This window comes from Diprion similis, chromosome 1, assembly GCF_021155765.1.
Source record: "Diprion similis isolate iyDipSimi1 chromosome 1, iyDipSimi1.1, whole genome shotgun sequence".
NCBI classification, from domain to species: domain Eukaryota; kingdom Metazoa; phylum Arthropoda; class Insecta; order Hymenoptera; family Diprionidae; genus Diprion; species Diprion similis.
The window spans coordinates 13,614,752-13,633,625 of NC_060105.1; the positions used below are offsets into that span (position 1 = coordinate 13,614,752).

The 18,874-nt window shown below is 36.8% G+C and overlaps 1 protein-coding gene across 1 annotated transcript in view; it reads right to left on the reverse strand.

The window, feature by feature from the left end:
* Positions 1–4,484: 4,484 nt before the first annotated feature.
* Positions 4,485–18,874, reverse strand: part of LOC124407119 (protein Star-like) — a 28,090-nt gene continuing 13,700 nt past the window's right edge. Inside the window, exons 3-6 of the mRNA XM_046882959.1 lie at positions 16,579–16,789; positions 12,993–13,157; positions 9,058–9,249; positions 4,485–5,385 (exon numbers count right to left, since the gene is read on the reverse strand). Coding sequence (XP_046738915.1) covers positions 5,200–5,385; positions 9,058–9,249; positions 12,993–13,157; positions 16,579–16,789 — 754 coding nt within the window. The 3' untranslated portion in view covers positions 4,485–5,199. The remainder of the gene's footprint in view (positions 5,386–9,057; positions 9,250–12,992; positions 13,158–16,578; positions 16,790–18,874) is intronic.

Below are 18,874 nucleotides of genomic sequence, written 5' to 3' on the forward strand. Positions count from 1 at the left end.
CGAATATTGAGTATCAAATATTAGATGATATACCCATTGTATTGAATCCTCCAAAATTTCAAAAATTTCAAAACTTATGTCAATTAAATGAAGAGACATTTATAATTTTTAAATCTTAACTACGTAATTTGGCGTAATTTTAATTTGTTAATTTTAAGATTATATATTACACCATGGGCTTTGAATAGGTTTTAGGTTAGGTAAATGAGCGTAGAAAATAAACTGACCCGACAAAACAGGCAAATTTTATGTGATGAAGGATTGAATCAAGAACCTAATGGAATAATAGGAGTAAATTTATAGGTTGGAGTAAGGATGTTGGATGTTTAGGAATTAGCTAGCACAATTTTCAGTGTATTTGGAGTGGGTGAGTGCTTAGGATAATTCCACTTTCGTAACCGGATAGCCGGAGACAAGGATCATTATTACATTTACACTACCATTATGCATTGCAAAACAAAAAAAAAAATGAATTAATTTCATATAAGAAAATATAATGATAATTAATAATAAAACATCCACTATCGGTTGGTTAAAGAATAAATAATAATTTCGCGTTCGGTTTGTTCATATTAATTCTTATGAGGACCTACTGACGAGATATAACTTTCAAATTGAGCGAGAAATAGAGGTTACAAAGGTATACTGGATATTTTGAGTCTCGATTGAATGGAACGCGACAAGACGTTGCTCCGGCAGTTATGCATTTGACTCTACTAGGTGAATTACATGAAGCTAAGATATGAATTTGAATGCTAAAATCTGCTCTCTGCAAAAATCAAGACAGTTTAGCGAGCAAGCCGATACCACTGTTGATTCAACTCGTAAAATCGAAGGGTCCGATACGCAGAAAGACCGAAGTACAATCTGCGATGCGTTACCGAGGAGAAGAGTTAAAAAATGAATTTAAAATGCAAGGATTCTACGTTAACTTTCTACCGCAAGCCGGAGACAGGCAGGAAGACCGAAGTACGATCCGCGATGCGCTACCTCAATATGTATGAACACATTTGATTCGCTGATTTTACCTATAAATTGAGCTCTAGTTGTTTACAATTTTATATACATTTGTTCACGGGATAAATGGCGAGGGAGTCTGTATCACCCGGCCGATCGAGTGAGGCTCGTCGTTGCCAGCCGTTGTCCGGCAGAGACCGTGGAGCTCTGTTTTGCCCCGCGCACTCATTTGTTTGCCGATCGGTGGAATATATTATCATAATTATGTGACTTGAACGAGCGACTTCTAACAAGTTACAAGTGGGATTGTGTACAAATAGAGTGGCCGATTTCTGAGACGTTACAGTACCAGTACCATCTCAGCCTGATCTGGGCATTCTAGAACAGCACATTACAGTTCTGCTTAGGCCCTGATCGGGTAGCCTGGTGTGTACCTGATCAGGTGGTGAAGCAAGCCTAAACATGGCCTTACCTGAGCCGAGTGAAAATTTCTACTCGGGACCTTGGTTTGTTTGTCTTTGCAATCTAATCATGATTATATATATATATAATATGTAGATTTTTTCAAGAATTATTCAGAACATATTGTGATTGAATGAAGCAATTTTTCGTCGTTTCCTATTGTTTGCCTTATCTTTCACAGTTTTATTGCCGCTATTATTGTATTATCTGTAAATACGGTGGCAAGCTGTCAATTTTTGCAAGCAGTCTTAAAAATATAAAACTGGTTTTTATAGTTCCAATACATTGCGTGCAGGATAAAGTAAAGATCATTATGTAATACTAGATGATTATTTAAATAACCCCACGATCGTAGCATCTAAGACTAATAATATGAGCATGACGCACACGATTTATAAAAAAGAGAATAATGTCGAATAAACACTATTCGAAATGTATAGTTAGATTATACGTATTGGTAAAATTTATCAACGTGTGCGAGTTATGAATTAATTGTGGAAAGATCTATCACAAGACTATCACTACATAAGTGATATTGAATTTTTATTAAGAGAAACAATTTGGTCATTATAATTATTAATAAAAACATTATCAAGGTCAAAAAAACTGAAATTACCGTGAATATTAAAATAACAATTATATTCCTAATTAGTTTTAGGCTTTAGAATGCTGCAATACAAAGTTTTTTTTCTAATTCATAGACTATCCTAAGTAATACGAAACAATAGTTGCGTGTTTAAGTATCAGTCGATGAGTAATGCTAATGGTTAAAAACTAATTACATGCTAAGATATGGTAATTGAGTTTATTTCATTCTTATTTCTCTATACGAGATTAAATAATAGCAAAATATTATCTTACGTTCTAATAAGGCCCGTTCATTCAATTAACTGTTTCCTTAATAATATTAGCTCACTCGATATCATTGCTGACTAATTACAACTGTGTGTATTATACATATAGGCTTTCCTTCGTGAAATCGACGTCTTAAAGACCCTCATTTCTGTTTCAATGGCCGATTTCTCATGTTGGAGTGATGTTTCGTCTGAAAAACTCTCTTATATTTTTCAAATTCTTTCGCCGAACTGTTTAAGAGTTACGATTTTTTTCAATTCAGACACTACGTCCTTGCTGACCGTCTTGCAGAATTCAAAAAACCCCATGAAATTTTAATCGAACTTTTTTTCAATGAAGTCTGCATTAACGAAAGTGATGTATGAGAATTAATAGGTATCCCGATGAAAGGAATCACATTAGAAAGGAATAAGTCACTCTCCAAACAAAATAGTTGAATTCACCATATTTTCACTACAAAACAGGGTGATTGCAGGTGATTGCTATATTTTATTGTTGAAAAGAATTATGATATTAAAATATGAATTACCGTAATATTATTGTCAGAAATTATTATATTCGTATAATAGTGGGAACTATATAATTCTTTATTGTTTTATGATGATTCCAAACAGTAGTTTGAACTATACGTGCATGATAAAGTAAAGATGTGGTTGTGTTACTGTGACCAGAAAAAAAAGTTTTATGTTGAACTATTCTGTATTGAATTTTACTTCATACGTGAGTTCCGAATGACTTATTCTCAGAAGGAGGGACTTGACCGGAAATATTCATATTACTCGTCGTATGCTCTACATACATAATATAGATATGCTTTGTTTGCGTGTTATGCTTCTGCAACGGTTTTGAAACACTTCTTTGTTCAAATTTTTTTGGGCCCAATGACCCCGCAAAGAAATAATCGTACAGAAAATTTGAAGAAAGCATTTTGAAGAGGATAATTTCCACTTGAAAATGGGTTTCTCTAAAATCTATTGAAGAAATTACTATATCTATGCAGTACTCTAACTTGAAGTTTAATTTATAAATTTGATACATGTCGCTTTAAAATGGTACAACTTCGAAATAATTATGTATACCAAAAACGCAAAAGCGTGTTGCCGGAGGTTTACCTGGTTAAATAATTAACAATCAGATTCTGATCAACATCAGCATACAGTTCTGCTGAATCTGACTCAAGGGTTGAAAAAAAAAAGTTTTTCTAGAGCCAAATCTCAAATTTTCCAGATTAAAACGAGTATGTAACTCTAATCTCTTCGATTCTTATCAGCATTTGAAAGTTGACAACTGACTTTACTAAAAAGTCACTTACAGACCGACAACGATACCCTAAATTATATATCATAAACGGTCAAGGCAGCTGGTCCCGATAACTGAGTTAAGAAGCGCTGATGAAGTATCAGTAGACCATTTATGATAACTTAAGGAGTATAAATGTCATTATGGAATCGGTAATAATTGAACAGATCTTGTTGACGAACAAGATATACTTCCAAATAGTTACTTCAATTCTTTTGAAAATGAAAGATTTTTTGGTTATATGAAATATTAAAGAAGACCATATGCTTATACCCCAGTTTCTCACATTTAAATGCTGATGAAATTAGACAGAATCGAAGTTACATAATGGTCTTGAAAACCCAGAGTTTGGCCTCAGAATCACATACACCTTCCAGCAAATCGAAGGTATCGCACCTCGGAAAAAAAAACTTGCTTTTTACGCCAAAATAACATGTAATCATAGGAACTAGTTGAATGATTTCAAGAATATTTTGTTTACGGAAGTACGCTAGAAATCGAATAAGACAGTATTCACACTTTTATTGATACTTTTTTTCTGGTTGTGTGACAGACATTTAAAGTCCTTCAAGTCAAAAGTTTTGAAAAATTTATCACTGAAGATTGGATTCGCATGTCGAGTTGGTATTAAATGCCCACTATGTAAAAATTTTCGTATGTAGGAGTATTTTTGGTAATCTCAATCTTTTTTAGAAGTATTTTTTTACTACATGCGTCCATTTATCGTAATATGTAATCAAAATGTTGTAAAGTAAAGAATCTCACGATTTATATATCTTTAATTAAAGATTCATCAACTATAGATTCTGAACTATGCGAAAATCAACCATATCCGATATTTTTTTTTCTAAGAGTAATAGGTAACAATTCAACATTTATCAAATTTATTGTTAAAATGCAACTACAGGAGGAAAACGAAGCAAAATTTTGCTGTAGTACATTCTTTTCTAATATGATTATTTTCGTCGTGATATTCATTCATTCTAATGTGCACCCCCATCAATGCAGTACTGAATATGAACAAATTTAAATAAAACACAAAGAGATTTACCATTTTTAATTTTGTTGGAAAATGTTTGTCTTGAATAACAGGTTTTTGAGAATTTTTCCAAGACAGTTGGTGTGGACGTCATTTTTAAGCCAAAGAAATTCATAATTCGCCGACGACTCGAAAAAAAAATGAAAAATAAACAGAGTGAATCAGAGGAATAGTACCATCGGGAAAATCGCAAATTACAACAGACAAGATGAGGGTTTTTGGATTGTCAATTTCACGAGAGAAACACCATATGCGTATCACACTGAAACATCTATATGATCGCTGTAATATTAGCCCTTTTGCAGGAACTCAAAATCCTTACGTAAGACATAATATTAAAAACTAAATTTCTGAACAACCAAATGTCAAAACTTGAGTAGATAAGAATTTTGTTCACAAAACTTTGCATAACTTAGTAGTGTAATTTGTCCATCACGCGTAGATAATATATCTGTCCTTAGAAAGATCAAGTGAAAAGTATTACTTTTGCTCATTTGGTATAGGAAAGCGTATGAATCAGTTTCTCATCCTGGTCTAGATTCATGACCAAAGTCCACGGCTTGAGAACCTCCTACAATAATTCTTATTCAAATTTTGAGTAGTCTGTTGTAGAGAAATATCATCTTCCCAGTCTCCGTTGTGTGAAAGTGTTTGTACCTCCGCTCGGTCAGCTTTTGAATTAGGCGTTTTGTTTCTACCTCACTGTGATGCAGACTCCATTGAATTGATAAGACGGAAATTCGCGTCATTTCCCTCGGAATCGTATCCAGCACCTGAAAGTTTCATTTAAATCACATTACATTGGTTTTGATTATTAAAAACAATTTTACTACACAAAGATCTTCCCTATTATGATTATTATTACTTTCATTATGATAAAAATAATAATAATGACAATAATTACTTCCAAACCCACCATACCCTTTCGAGTATGTCTTGTGGCGTGCATTTCCGGCGGATCCGGAAAAAATGTTTCACGGCCTGGACTGGCCCAGGATTCGAACCCGGGGCCTTTCGCTTTTCGGGGGACTGCTTTGACCACTACCTACCCAGACCGTTAGCACCTTCCCGGACCGCTACCCGACTAGCTCAAGAAATGCTACATTACGGTCCCTATGAGCGATTAGCTTGTGCAGGGTAAGGGAGGGAAGGATGAGTAACCATTATTATGCGGCTGCAGCCGACTTAAGGTATCCAATAGAAACATCCGCATTCGCACGAGGGATAAGGAAAACTGCAGAAAACCTTGTCTATGTGTAGCCGAACCGAATTCAAACCTCAGTTTGCCGATTTGACGCCTGAATGGCGTGACTCGTCTTACAATCTTTGCGAGTCACCGCTCAGGTCCTCCTCAGCGCGGGGTATTTGAAATCAAATCCTTCTATTCCGTAGTCACGCCTGTCAATGAACTCGTATCTTACTGCTCAAGACTCGGCTGGTTTTCGCTAAGCTCCATAGGTGACATAACGGGTTTCGAAATTTGGAGTATAAGTTACACATAGCGTCGGTAAAAAAACACGATGAATAGGTCGATCTATGGGAATCACCTGAAAGAGACCCCTATAAATCAACGCCTCTGTATTCTGGTTAGAATAAAATCTTTCAAACTCTGTTGTAGATTTGTAATCCACGTTGATTGTCTATTTTCTATATCTCCGTATTTTTCAAATCCATTATTTCAGCACACACGTATTATCATAAGATTAAAATACAATACAACTCGTTGTTTAACAGTCGCGCTGAAACGTCCTGCTCCCCCGCGAAATGCATAGATTCAATACAACTTTTTCTTTGATATTCTCTCCGGTTCATAACCTACTCCAATACAGCTATTGAGAAATAGTTCAGTCTTAAGCCGGCTGCAGCTGCATAATGACGGTTACCGATCCACCTCCTCCCTCTTAACCCATACAAGCCAAAAAGGTCTCTGGGACAGATATGGCGAGTGTTGGCAGTGGTTATCACCATCATCGTCGTCATTATCATTATAATTATAATTATTATTATTAGGCTCAAATTCAATATCGCGTATTCAGCATATTGCTTTGTATTACATATCATGATATCTATTATAATGTTTCAGTTATAGCTGTAGCGCCAAGATACAGTTTACACGGTAAAAAAAAATTCATAGTGACATATACATTATTGAATATTGGTTTTTCGGTGTCATCAGTCAGTATTACAAGGAAAAAGAATCCATTTTTTATGTTTCAGCCCTATTGGGGGGGGGGGGGGGGGGCTCCTCAGAACTGTATGTATTACGAACATCGTCAACATACGAAATAAAAAACGAAACTATGTAATATAACGGTTCATATAAAACAACAATATTCTTACGAGAAGGTAAAGAAAGAAAGAGACTTATATTGGGTTACATGAAAATGTGCCTAAAAGCTGTTAGCGATATCAAATCATGAGAAATACGGAAACCTCGTGTATTCGCCCAGTCGTCATCTGTGGTCAAGAAGAAGGGAAGGATTATCTACAATCAATGTAACCCAGCCACAATTGCGTACCAGGAATTGGTTTTTTAAATTATAAAATCCAAATTGCATTATCGTGAATATAGTTCCATGGTCATTACGGTCTGGCGCCCGAAAACATTTCTACTTCGAATTTAATTTTTTTTTTTTTGTGGTTATGAGTTTATTTGTCTCCATATTCATTCCGATATTTGTCTGAAAATTTATTGTGTTGTACGTTGCAGGGGTTTGCTAGCGCTCATATCTCCTTTAGTTTTCCCCGTAAAGTGAATGTGACCGTTACAACATATAGATGAATTCAAATTGATTATACTGTCCACCCAGATAGCGCAGATGCAACCGACTTTCGTTGCTAGCTACCATCATCCTCTGGAAGAGTTCTTCGTCTTCGTGTAAGGCTTTCACTAGTCGATTCGGGATAAAAACCGTAAATGCGTTCTTCCAATTCATTCCTATTTTGTCTCCAAATTTCTTCCCGACTTGACGAATTCTAATGACTTGGTAATCGAAGTAAGATTCAAGATCTGTCAGCTTTTTTGTATGGTGAATATCTCCAACCGTGCAAGTTTGTGCAGTTTAGAAAAATCAATGATTCTGGTGATTGATTCAGATACGTATATTGTCAAAGTTTTTTGTAAGACGATGAAATTCAGATTTGACTTGCGGGAGGTGCGTCAATATTTTTTTTTGTCAATTGGTCTAGACGCTTTTTCAATTCACGTTGTTGGGATACTTTTTTCACTTTGTTGAAAATACTTTTTCAGTTATCGTAAGAACAGCTTCAGACCGATGCTGAAGTTTTTAGTTTTCTACCTCTTATAACATCATCTACCCACCACACACATCTAGAACTTGGTGGGAAGGAATGCCACATGGTTGATTGATATAATATCAGAACCGACAGACAGTTCTCAGCCTATGATCCTGAGGAAAGAATGTCACGTGGTTGATATCACACGGGAATCTCGATCGACTAACAGCTCTCGGGAGTGTAAATTATGGAATATAGGATGTTTGATGTCACACCGGAAGCCGATTATATGAGGTAGATGTTAATAATACTGGAGGTTTGATAGTTCGTCCAAAACTTACAGTTAACCATGTGCAGCCAATCTACTTTGCAGAAAGGCGTGTCTCCTTTGCAACTCAAGTACATCCATACTTTTTTTTAATTGTTTTTCGTTAACCCAATTATGTAAATTATTGTATATGCATATGACCACATAAATTGCTAAAGCCTCCAAAATTTGGAAACGATAATATGCATCCAATTACAAACATTAAAGGAATAAAATAAAAATTGGATCATCGTCTGACGTCTATGATTTAATTATGGATGGGTATTTTCTGATACCGTGACGTTAGAATTCCCTGGTTAAATTCACAAAGCAAACATTTTGAGCTACTGTACTCATCATTATATCACTTTAAGGTTGCGGAAATTTGCTAAATAGCACAATAGAAAAGTTTTAAAAAAGTTTTCCGAGACAAACAAAAAAATTGCCAAGAAATATTTTTTCACATTACTAAAATCTGTGAATTGACTAATTTCGAGTGTGCGTGATTAGAATTGATACAATAAATTCATACAATTAAAGAATTACGAAAAGATAATGCGCGTGAATATCAACGCTATACGGACACACACGCGTTTGCCATTATCTCTCACTAGCGCAACTGGCGGAGACTAGCCGAAGGTCTGTAGAGTTTCACCTGGGGAGCCATCTTTGCTTCACCTCCCTATTTTACACCATGGCAACAAGTCATATGAAAAATAATCCCAATTCATAAACCGACGCTGGAAAATTCGAGACCTAATACCTTGCTGAATGGAAATAAGCTCTCGTACGTCGCAAACGAAAATATAGCCGCGGTACGATGTCGCCGATCAATAGAGTTCAGTTATCTTGCGCATTTGCTGACTTTTATCATTTCCTCTCGGTATACATCTTTGCTTACCTGTGCGTCTTGAGCATCCGAACTGTCTAAACTTAGGTAGTCCAGATTTGTACAATTATAAGCCAACAGCACGCTGTACAGTGGAAAACACTTTAGTCTCGTCGGTGGCAAACTTTCATCTGGACTTACTAGGCTGTTTGGGCCTTCGCCCAGTTTGGTAACTTGCACTTCTGACTCCTGGTGATAGGTTATCTGCGACAGAAAAGCAAACAGAAAATTCAAAATTGTAACTGGAAAAGAAGTAGACAGGTTCGAATTTATTACTTGCCAGTTCTCCAAAAATATTCAACAATTCGAACAAAATTACAAGGCTGCAAATTTTGATCCGCTCTGTAACGGATCGAGGTATTCATTAGTCGATCACGGAAGATCTATACATATAAATTTGACACGTGTCTCCCTCTCTCTCGTTTGCGGATGAGCAATGTCCGCATGTCGTAATATTTAAATATAGGCGAGAAGGCTGCCAGGTTAGATCTACCATATTTCATATTCAAGTTCACGTATAACCATCGGCATTATTGGTCAGGGTTAGTTACCTGTGTTTAATTAGCCCCATTTTATTGCCATTTTTAACAGCCATTATATCGCGCTTTGCCAATATTACAATTAGCAATTTGCGTCGTTGAACTTGAACTTTCTTGCTTTTTGACAGGTGGACTTGCATAAATATCAACAACCACAAATCCACAATCAGTCCATTTTAGTAATAAGTTCACACAAAAATCACGACGATCACCCACTTGCACGAACACCTTTTGATTTTCACACTTGGTACACTTCATAGTTTTCACTATACTTGGCAGACATGAAGAATGAATCAAGATAAAATCACTTTCTTCAACAGGTGCTTCAACAGGTGCTTCAACAGGTGCATTTTGAGTGAGATGAGACACGAAATCAGGAGTAGAGTTCGGGGCGTGCAAACCACTAGTCCCTGCTCGTGGCTCTGCTACTGCTGCCTGTTTTTCGATTACGATCCTCCGGGGATCTGTCACTTGCTGTTGCTGGTCATTGCTTCTTCCTTTCAGTTGTCGCCAACGTCGATTAATTGTATCCATTTTAGTTAAAACTGTACAAGTTTTCTTCTAAAGGCACACGTCAATTTCGCTCTTAATGGCCGAATTCACGGTATTCCTACACAAGTCGAACTCCATCTTGCGCGTTCGACAAAAAGTTCATGAGTATAAAATGACTCCAATTCGAAAACTTTTTTGCGTCATGTGAATCGTAAAATGAGGGCGTGTGACGTACGTCGTTCGAAATCAGACCCAAGGCACCTTCAATCTAGAAAAGGGCATATAAGCTTCATTTTTCACGGTCTTTCGAACAGGTGAACCCCAAAACATGCGGGTTTCACGCTGAAATGAAGAAATGGCACGAAATCTAGAAAATTGCGACACGCGGCAATTCTTCATGAATGGAGGATTCAGTTCGGAACCATGGTAATCTGTTTTAACGGCGTTGCCGAGAACGTCCGAGAGTGATGCGAGGTGAAAATTCTGAGTAGTGATTCGTCGATAAGACGGTCGCACGAGTCTGTCAGTGGACTGATTTCTCTGATATACTGGTTGAAATAATCAACCACCAGGGATCTCGACGCGTGGGATACCCAAATATTAGAAAATGACAAGGGGCTGTTGCTTTCGTAGTCAAGAAGAAGAAAAAACCGATGGCACCGTATAATTTCATTGGTAAGTACATAAACGAAACACAGTTGTAGCATAAATTATGTCATTCTTGTCCACTTTCATTAGGTTCGATCAGTTTGTTTACGATAAATTATTACGCTGGAAATTTGTCAGTGTTATAATAGAGCATACGTCACTTATGGTACCATTAATTATTGTATTATTTTTTCTTTTTTTCCTTCTGTACAGTTTTCCCAATGAACCAGAGCCAGTTGAAAGAAGGATGAAGAATGTGAATATAGACTTGGATTTCGAACCTTTGGAAACGGTAAGGTTCCGTTCTGACCATTTTCGAGGACGATGTTCACCAAGACCAGCTGTCGATTCGTCAAAGGAAGCCTTCTGGCCCTATTCAGAAAATAGAAGTCAACGTGTGCTCAGTGATCCAGCATGAAGGCACGCAATGACCATCGTTCTTTCCGCAAGTAATTCAAATGTCAATCTAATTATTGTAATCTATAGATACCAAAGAGACAACTTTCAGTAAAAACTAAACTAACATGTATTTACACACAACGCCTGCTTTTATCGTTAGACTTATCCAGCCCCCTGGTACTCAACTACATTCTTATACAGGAGGCCGTCCTCTTAACGTCTCCCGCCACTACGTGGCGCTGGTAGTCGCCTGCTTGCAATTCCGGGTTCCTATTGGTTATGTAAAGGTAAGAAACAATGCAGAAGGCAGCTTGGCGAGGGCTGGTGGGCAAAGGGGGTAGAGCGGGTGACTACCAGCGCCACGTATTAACGTAGTGCCAGAGGACGTTAAGATGGACACGATATACCAGCAGTGTCAGCCCCCTGGATTTCACCTACGAAATCCCGTCATGTTGTTTACCATCTGCAAGAATCTAAAATGCTCGGGCACTTTGGTGATCCAACTCTAGCAGACACCCTGTTCCTGCCCCTGAAGAAATGACTCACAGGTGTTGATAAGGAGCATAGTACTAACATGAACTGTCTAATCCGCCCTGATCGTTCTGCGGTGACATTCTTCTGGTTACGGAATTCCTCGCCCTGAAGAAGTAACAAACTTCACAAGACATTTGTGCCATTTTGTCGCTCGCTATAATGCATACATGTTTTCCTATTCCAACCATCTGTCTGAGCTCCCAGCAACCTAAATATCTGGGATAGCTGACGCAAAACAGTATGAATGAAAGAAGAAAGTTTTCAATTCTCAATATGTCCGTTGACTTTGTTGTACGAATAACAACGATAATAACGCAGGTTATAATAATATTGGTTAGTGAAAACGACATTAAAGTAAATGTAACAAATGCATCAGGTATGATTATAACTTCGTAAAAAGATTTACGACACATCGTTTAGAACTTTGTACTTTACTTTTATTTGTTCTGTTCTTATAAGTAACATCTTTGTGGCATATCAAATTATATCCTTTTCTTTTTCCATTCTCATATTTTCTTCACTTTCAATTGTTGTCATTTTTTAATATTTGGGTATCCCACGCGTCGATGTCCCTAACGGTTGATTATTTCGACCAGTATATCGGAGAAATCAGTCCACGGACAGACTCGTGCGACCGTCTTATCGACGAATCACTGATCAGAATTCTGGCGTCGCGACACTCTCAGACGTTCTCGGCAACTCCGTTAAAAACAGATTACCATAGTTCCGAGCTGAATTCTCCATTCATGAAGAATTGCCGAGTGTCGCAATTTTCTAGATTTCGTGCCATTTCTTCATTTCAGCGTGAAACCTGCATGTTTTGGAGTCCACCCATTCAGAAGTCCGTGAAAAATGGGGCTGTTACGCCCTTTTTTCGACATAAGGTGCTTTGACTCTGATTTCAAACGACGTATGTGACATACCCACATTTAATGATTCAAATGATGTAAATTTTTTCTATTTTGAGTCATTGTTATACTTCCTCCGGAATGTATTGCTCGAGAGATATCCAAGTGCGCGAGGGAAATCGATTTCGATGCACTGTTTCCGAGATATCCGGAAAAGTTCTGGGGGTCCGTGGTATCGACCAGGGTGCCGCCTTAAATGACGAGTCGTACAAACTGAATGAGGGGTTCTAAATCAATGTGAAGCTGCATCGCAGGGATAAATTGATAGATCTAAGAAATATTTACAATTAGGCAAAGTAGAAAACTGGGCAATGAATTTGAAATCACTGAATTCAGACTGCCCAGAGGTATAGAAGATGAAATGGATGGCATGACTCAAAATCCATAGGCCAGAAAGAAAGATGTCGTATCTACAGTACGGTCTCACCTCTTTGGTATCCCTGTCTGTGCTTAGACAGGCATGTAGAACTCTTGTCTTCGTGTTTCTGGTGCTTCTGTGAGCCTCGAAGAAGCTTCGCGGATCCGTGAGAACCAAAACTCCTCGCCAACTCATATTTGACTCCAGCCACGTCGTAGTTGAAATAGCTCCCACCTAAATATGACAGTTATAAAGGGATCAGTGAATTGGTCGACGGATTTGGAAAGACGCCATTATTAGGATCGTACTATGATAGAAAAAGACATGTACCGATCAACGAACTTTTTGGAACCTTTTGAGATTATAGGGTAAAAAAATTCAATTAACTGGAATCATTATATGATATAGTATACACTAAGGTATGGAAATCATCTCATTTGTAGATATTCAATTAGCACTGCTGATAACGAACACGATGATCACATTTTTCTCGAATCAGGCCTTTGCTTAAAATTATTAGCAACTTCCTGTCGTCGTCGTTGAAAAAAATGTCTTAATGTGTTTTTCGTGTGAAAAAGAGTTTGATCTTTGCAAATCTGAAATCTGTCTTAAGATAGATTCTCCGATCCCTGTTTGATAATTATTTGTCTTAATATTTTTCTTAGGGATGAGAAGGATATTTTTTGGATTTTAATTATGACAGTTGGAGTACGATGACCCCCTTGTTTATTCTAGTCACATAGTAGTCAAAACTAAGGTTAGCGAGCACTCGTACAAGTTCGTAAATTTTCGGGGATCGACATACACAGTATGAAGTGATAGGTACATCTATAACACTAAAAGTGCCTCAAAACATTTTTTTTTTTTTTTTAGATTTCAATTGGTCGGTATGTGACGGTCCAAAATGAGATAGTTTTTTCTGTTTCCTAAAAATAGAAACGTTTAAATGTATACCTCTATGGGATAGAAATGGGATCATGAATAAATTTGCCCAAATACTCCTAATATCTAAAATTTGTGTGATGAATTTTTTTTTACGAATGAATAAATTGTTTCAATTTTTTTGCGTGAATAAGTAGTCATTCTCGAGCATTTCCTAGGATTTTAAAAGTAATATGAAAATCCATGATAACTCAATCATTATAAAAATTTCGGCAATATATAAAATATACTAGCAGAAACACCTGGCGTTGCTCAGGTTATAATTTAAATAGAATTGCAATTAATTGAAAGATAATTTGAGATAAATACATAATTATGAACAAAATTAAATTACTTGGAAGATTCCTATGAACAAAAAATATCGTATTCATTGAAGAGATTCGTAGAGGATGGCTATTTGCGCGTCTTTTCCCGCACGACCAGCAGCATTACAGATAGCTCCGCTTCTCCTATTTATGCATATTCCTCTTATTTAATTATTCTTTTTCACATTAAAATTTATTTGATCATAATTTAAAAAATTTTACACATAAAAGAACAAGTTATAAAGTAACACGGAAAATTTATTTCCCACACGTATGCGTAAAATGGGATTTTACGCACCGTTTTGCGGGTGTCAAATCTCGTTTTCACGCACCGGTATGTTTAAAATAAAAAAGCACATAAATTCCCCAAATCGTAGTTTTTCGCACTCATAGTCGAGGTCAGATTGATTTTGCGAATTATCAGTTGGAAAGCACTGTAATTCGTGAGAGTTGGCCAACGCCTCTTTGTTTACTATTTGCCTAAATCGATGTCTCCGAGTTGTCTCGCTGTCATACGAAGCCCTGATTCTGTTATCCGTAGTGTAAGAGTGTAAGAGTACACGTTTGTCTACGCACATAAGTTGTATGGAATTTATACCACAAGAGTTAATTGCTAATAAATATGAATAATAATATAGTATTGTTATTTTATTTAATTATTGATAGCGTACGTTTGAAGTGGAGAGCTCCCCCCTGCCTTTCTTTCAATTTCTGTGGTTGCAGCAATGTTTTCTAGGTTTACGGGTTGTGTGTAAAAAAATATTGTTTGTATCACGGGCGTAACGATTTACACCTTCGTGCGATCTTGCTGAGCACTCAGGGCGTAAAACAGTGTTTTACGCACTAGAGACGAAAAGTACTATTGTTCGTTTTTGATGGTAAATCTCTCTCTTATGTCCGCCTGAAGCTAGCCCTATTTAAATCTAGCTGAAACGATATCTCAATTTTCAAGTATTCGAAAGAGAAACGAAAGAGAAGAGATTATTAAAAAGTACACTTGTCGCTATCGCCTGCAGTAAAATTATGCAAATTCAATATGAAAAAGAGGGCGGACTTTTGATATATCTTTGATCTCTTTTTTTCAACTTAAACTGTTGATATAATGTACTAAATATTAATAAATGATTTTCATGGTGCTTCAGGCTGTAGCCGTACATGTGCAGAATAAGACATAAAAATTTCAGCTTGATAGGTGTAACAGTTTTTTGTGTAGAATGTCAGCCAAATTTAAATAGGGGTAACGCGGCCATACCAGTGAGATTTTTTTTTTGTATTACTTTATAAATTCCTATTTCATGTGTAAGAAATTTGAAATTATTGAATAAATTTTATTAGGAAAAAAAATTATTAAAAAAAGTCATTGAGATGAGACACTACCCCCATAAGTGGTGGGTCCCAGCGATAGCTCAAATAGTGGAGAACGCATAAAACTTTAATTAATTAATTAGCTCAAAATTTTGTATAAAAAGTGGAATATAATATAGCCTACAGCACTTCTGGAATCATAAGGAACATTTTTAAAAAGTTTGATCAAAATAGAATTTCAGTTAAATCTGTTCAAACATACATAGACAGAATATTATATATTAGCAAGTATAGAAGTACAGATTCAGAAATGTTTAGATCCCCAGAATATTTATACCCACTCATCTTTAGTAGTGACCAGATTTTTTATACACTCTATTTATTTCAAGATTCAATCCAAAAAATATACTAAAAAGATAAAAACGATTGTTTCTAATTATGATCCTGTACTCATCTCACTAAAAACTTCAGGACATACGCTGAGATGTCTAGTTTGTCAATTTTTTTTTGGAAGTTCGTACGAACGTTGATATTACCAAATACCTTGAAACAATCATCATTTCACAACACTCGAGCTGTTTTATACGGTTTGCAGTTGCAGAATACGTGTGTTCAAGTGTTATTTCAGCTACAATGTATGGCTCACTGCATGAAAGTAGTTATAAAATCGCGAAATCCCGATTTCTTTTTCAAACTTTTCATTGTATTAACGTTACAAACAGTTCTGCGGAGCCCCCCCCCCCCCCCCCCCCCCCCCCCAAGGGCTGAAACGTCAACAAGATTCTTCTGGTTGTGATTACTTATGACATCAAAACAGCCTCAATATATATCTACGGAGGTCGAGAACCTGGTTTCACATTTTCTTCTTCCCTTGGTGGCAGGTCCGAATTATAACAAATGTAAGAAAAACTTGTTTCCACATTTTCAAATATAGAAGAAACTAGGAAAGAATCCAATTCAAGCTATTTCTATGAAGTTTTTTAACTACCACGCTCGTGATCGGATACCTACCGACTTCGAAGCAAATTATAAATGATAATGTTGTAAAGCTACATTACCGCCTGAAGGTAAACAAGACTGTTTTAAAATCTACCGAAACTCACCCTACTAATGTACTCGAGGTAAATTCCGTTCCGTTTTCCTGGGAATAAATTTGACAGGTACTTTTCCTCTTCCGTCTGCGTAGAATTAAGGGGATCCTGATGCGTCGTTGGCAAAAGATGAACTTCCCTGATATATGTTACCAGTTCAGAGTTATCCATAGGAACACTGTGTACGTACTCTTTCGTCATATTGATGTTGAAGGCCTTCCTCCTGCACATCAACAAATTTATACATTTAAATTTTATTAGATGTATCTAATACCCATCCCCTGGCATAAACATATTTCTACACACATTTTTATTCATGCGTCACTTGTCGCCCGCGATCAACCTATTTTTAGATTCATATTTGATGCATGAACAACTTACAATTAGTAGTCGGAGAGATAATTATCTGAAGCGCAGTTATATGTAAAGAATGAAATACAGGCTTTGGAGAGATAATAAGATTGTCCTTTCTTGGACCCTGTTTTCTTTCGTGGCCAAAAATCCTTTCGTAAGCAATGTATTTGTGGTAATAACGCGGTTGATAACTGCTGAATTCAATATTCATTGAAATCGACATTTTCGTGCATATTTTGCTATATTTCAATTGTTTTAGTACACGAAACTATATAGTTTCTCAAGATTCACTTTATTTGAGACTTCAATCATTTTATGTACGAGTAGAATATAAAAAAAAGCTCCGTATTAGAAAAGAAAGCTGGAAGTGTGTGTCTTTGGAATCAGAAGTCCCTGTTTCTGCCCATCCGTTTTTGTGCTGACGCGGGGTTTCACACTGTTGTTGTGCAGTAAGCAAATTCAGACTTCCCGGTAGTAATGCAAGACGGATTCTTATCCAGACTCAAACCTTTCTCCGCAATGACGTCACCGTGATTGACCCCTGCTGTACCGACTCGAAGGTCAAAATCGCACTGCTTTACCAACAATCTGCTGACTTTTTTATCAATTGAACTGTTTGTCGGCTTCGATATAACATCAAACCTCGCATCAAACACCCCACATTCCTCAATTAATAGTTCCGAGAACTGTTTCCGTCAGCCCGGATCCCGGTGTAATATAAACTATCACAAATTATTTTCCCGCGATCGTCATATCAACCACGTGACATTCTTCACCTCAACCACGTTACATTCTTTTCCCCACCAAGTTCCAAATTTTTAAATATGTGTGGTGAGGAGCTGACGTTGTAAAAGTCGGAAATGAAAACTTTAGCGTCAGTCTGAAACTGTTCTTCCGACAAATGAAAAGTACTTCCCAACAACTTCAATTAAAGAACCAGCTGGAACTTTTGATAGAGAATTATGACGAGTCGAAACATTTACTGAATTTGAATTTGAGATTTTACTTGAATTTGAGAGAATTTTCGGTCAAATTTGCTGGGCAACAATGTGCCAGTATTGAACTGAAGTTTCTTATCGACATATATATGATTATGTTTATAGAAAAAGGTATTCGAGGTGGAGTGCCTCAATGCTCCAACAGAGATGCAGGGGTTGGTAATAGATATCAAGGTAAAAACATTTGAAATTTTAAAAAAATCCGCCAAGTTACCAAAACCACATCACTATGAAAATACAAAAATAACTTAGGCATTGCCAGTATCTGGGAACCAGGCAAGAACTCAAAATCATAGGATCTCTCCCCATGTGGCTATACGTGATGAAGTCGGACCTCGCTGTTTAGTGTTGTGACATTGAAACATCATTCCAAGAGTTACGCAGAGGAAGTAAGAGAGAAGGAGACACAACTCCGTAGTCAATCCGATGGTAAAGATAGGACACATTCTGATCGGAAGTTTGTAGTACCGATAGAACCACTCGCAGTACTGGTTTGTTGCATTAAAGATTTGAACGCGCTATACGCGTGCAAAAATTTTACTATTACTTTCTGAAAAAGTGAGTATACATCGTTTTATCCCCGGATGTCAGACAGAATACGTTGAAGAACGTTTAGAAAACAAAATTCACGGCAGAAAACAAGTTAGTTTTTTAAGACTTCTCGAAGTATACTTGCTGAAATATCCTGAGGCTTGGGGTTCTTTCCTGATTTTACGATAGAGACAGGCAATACCCAAGTTGTTCTTGTATTTTCTTTTTGTAATGTGTTTTTGGTAACTTGGCGGATTTTTTTACACTTGAGACTTTTCTCCCTAGATTTCAGCGTAATAACCAATGAACTAATTGTCAGTAAACCACAACTTTTATACCTGTTGAGATCCATAGCCTGTATACTTAATATTGGCATGCAAATACATTGCGAGGTGAAAACGATGGAAATGTTTTTTCCGACACAT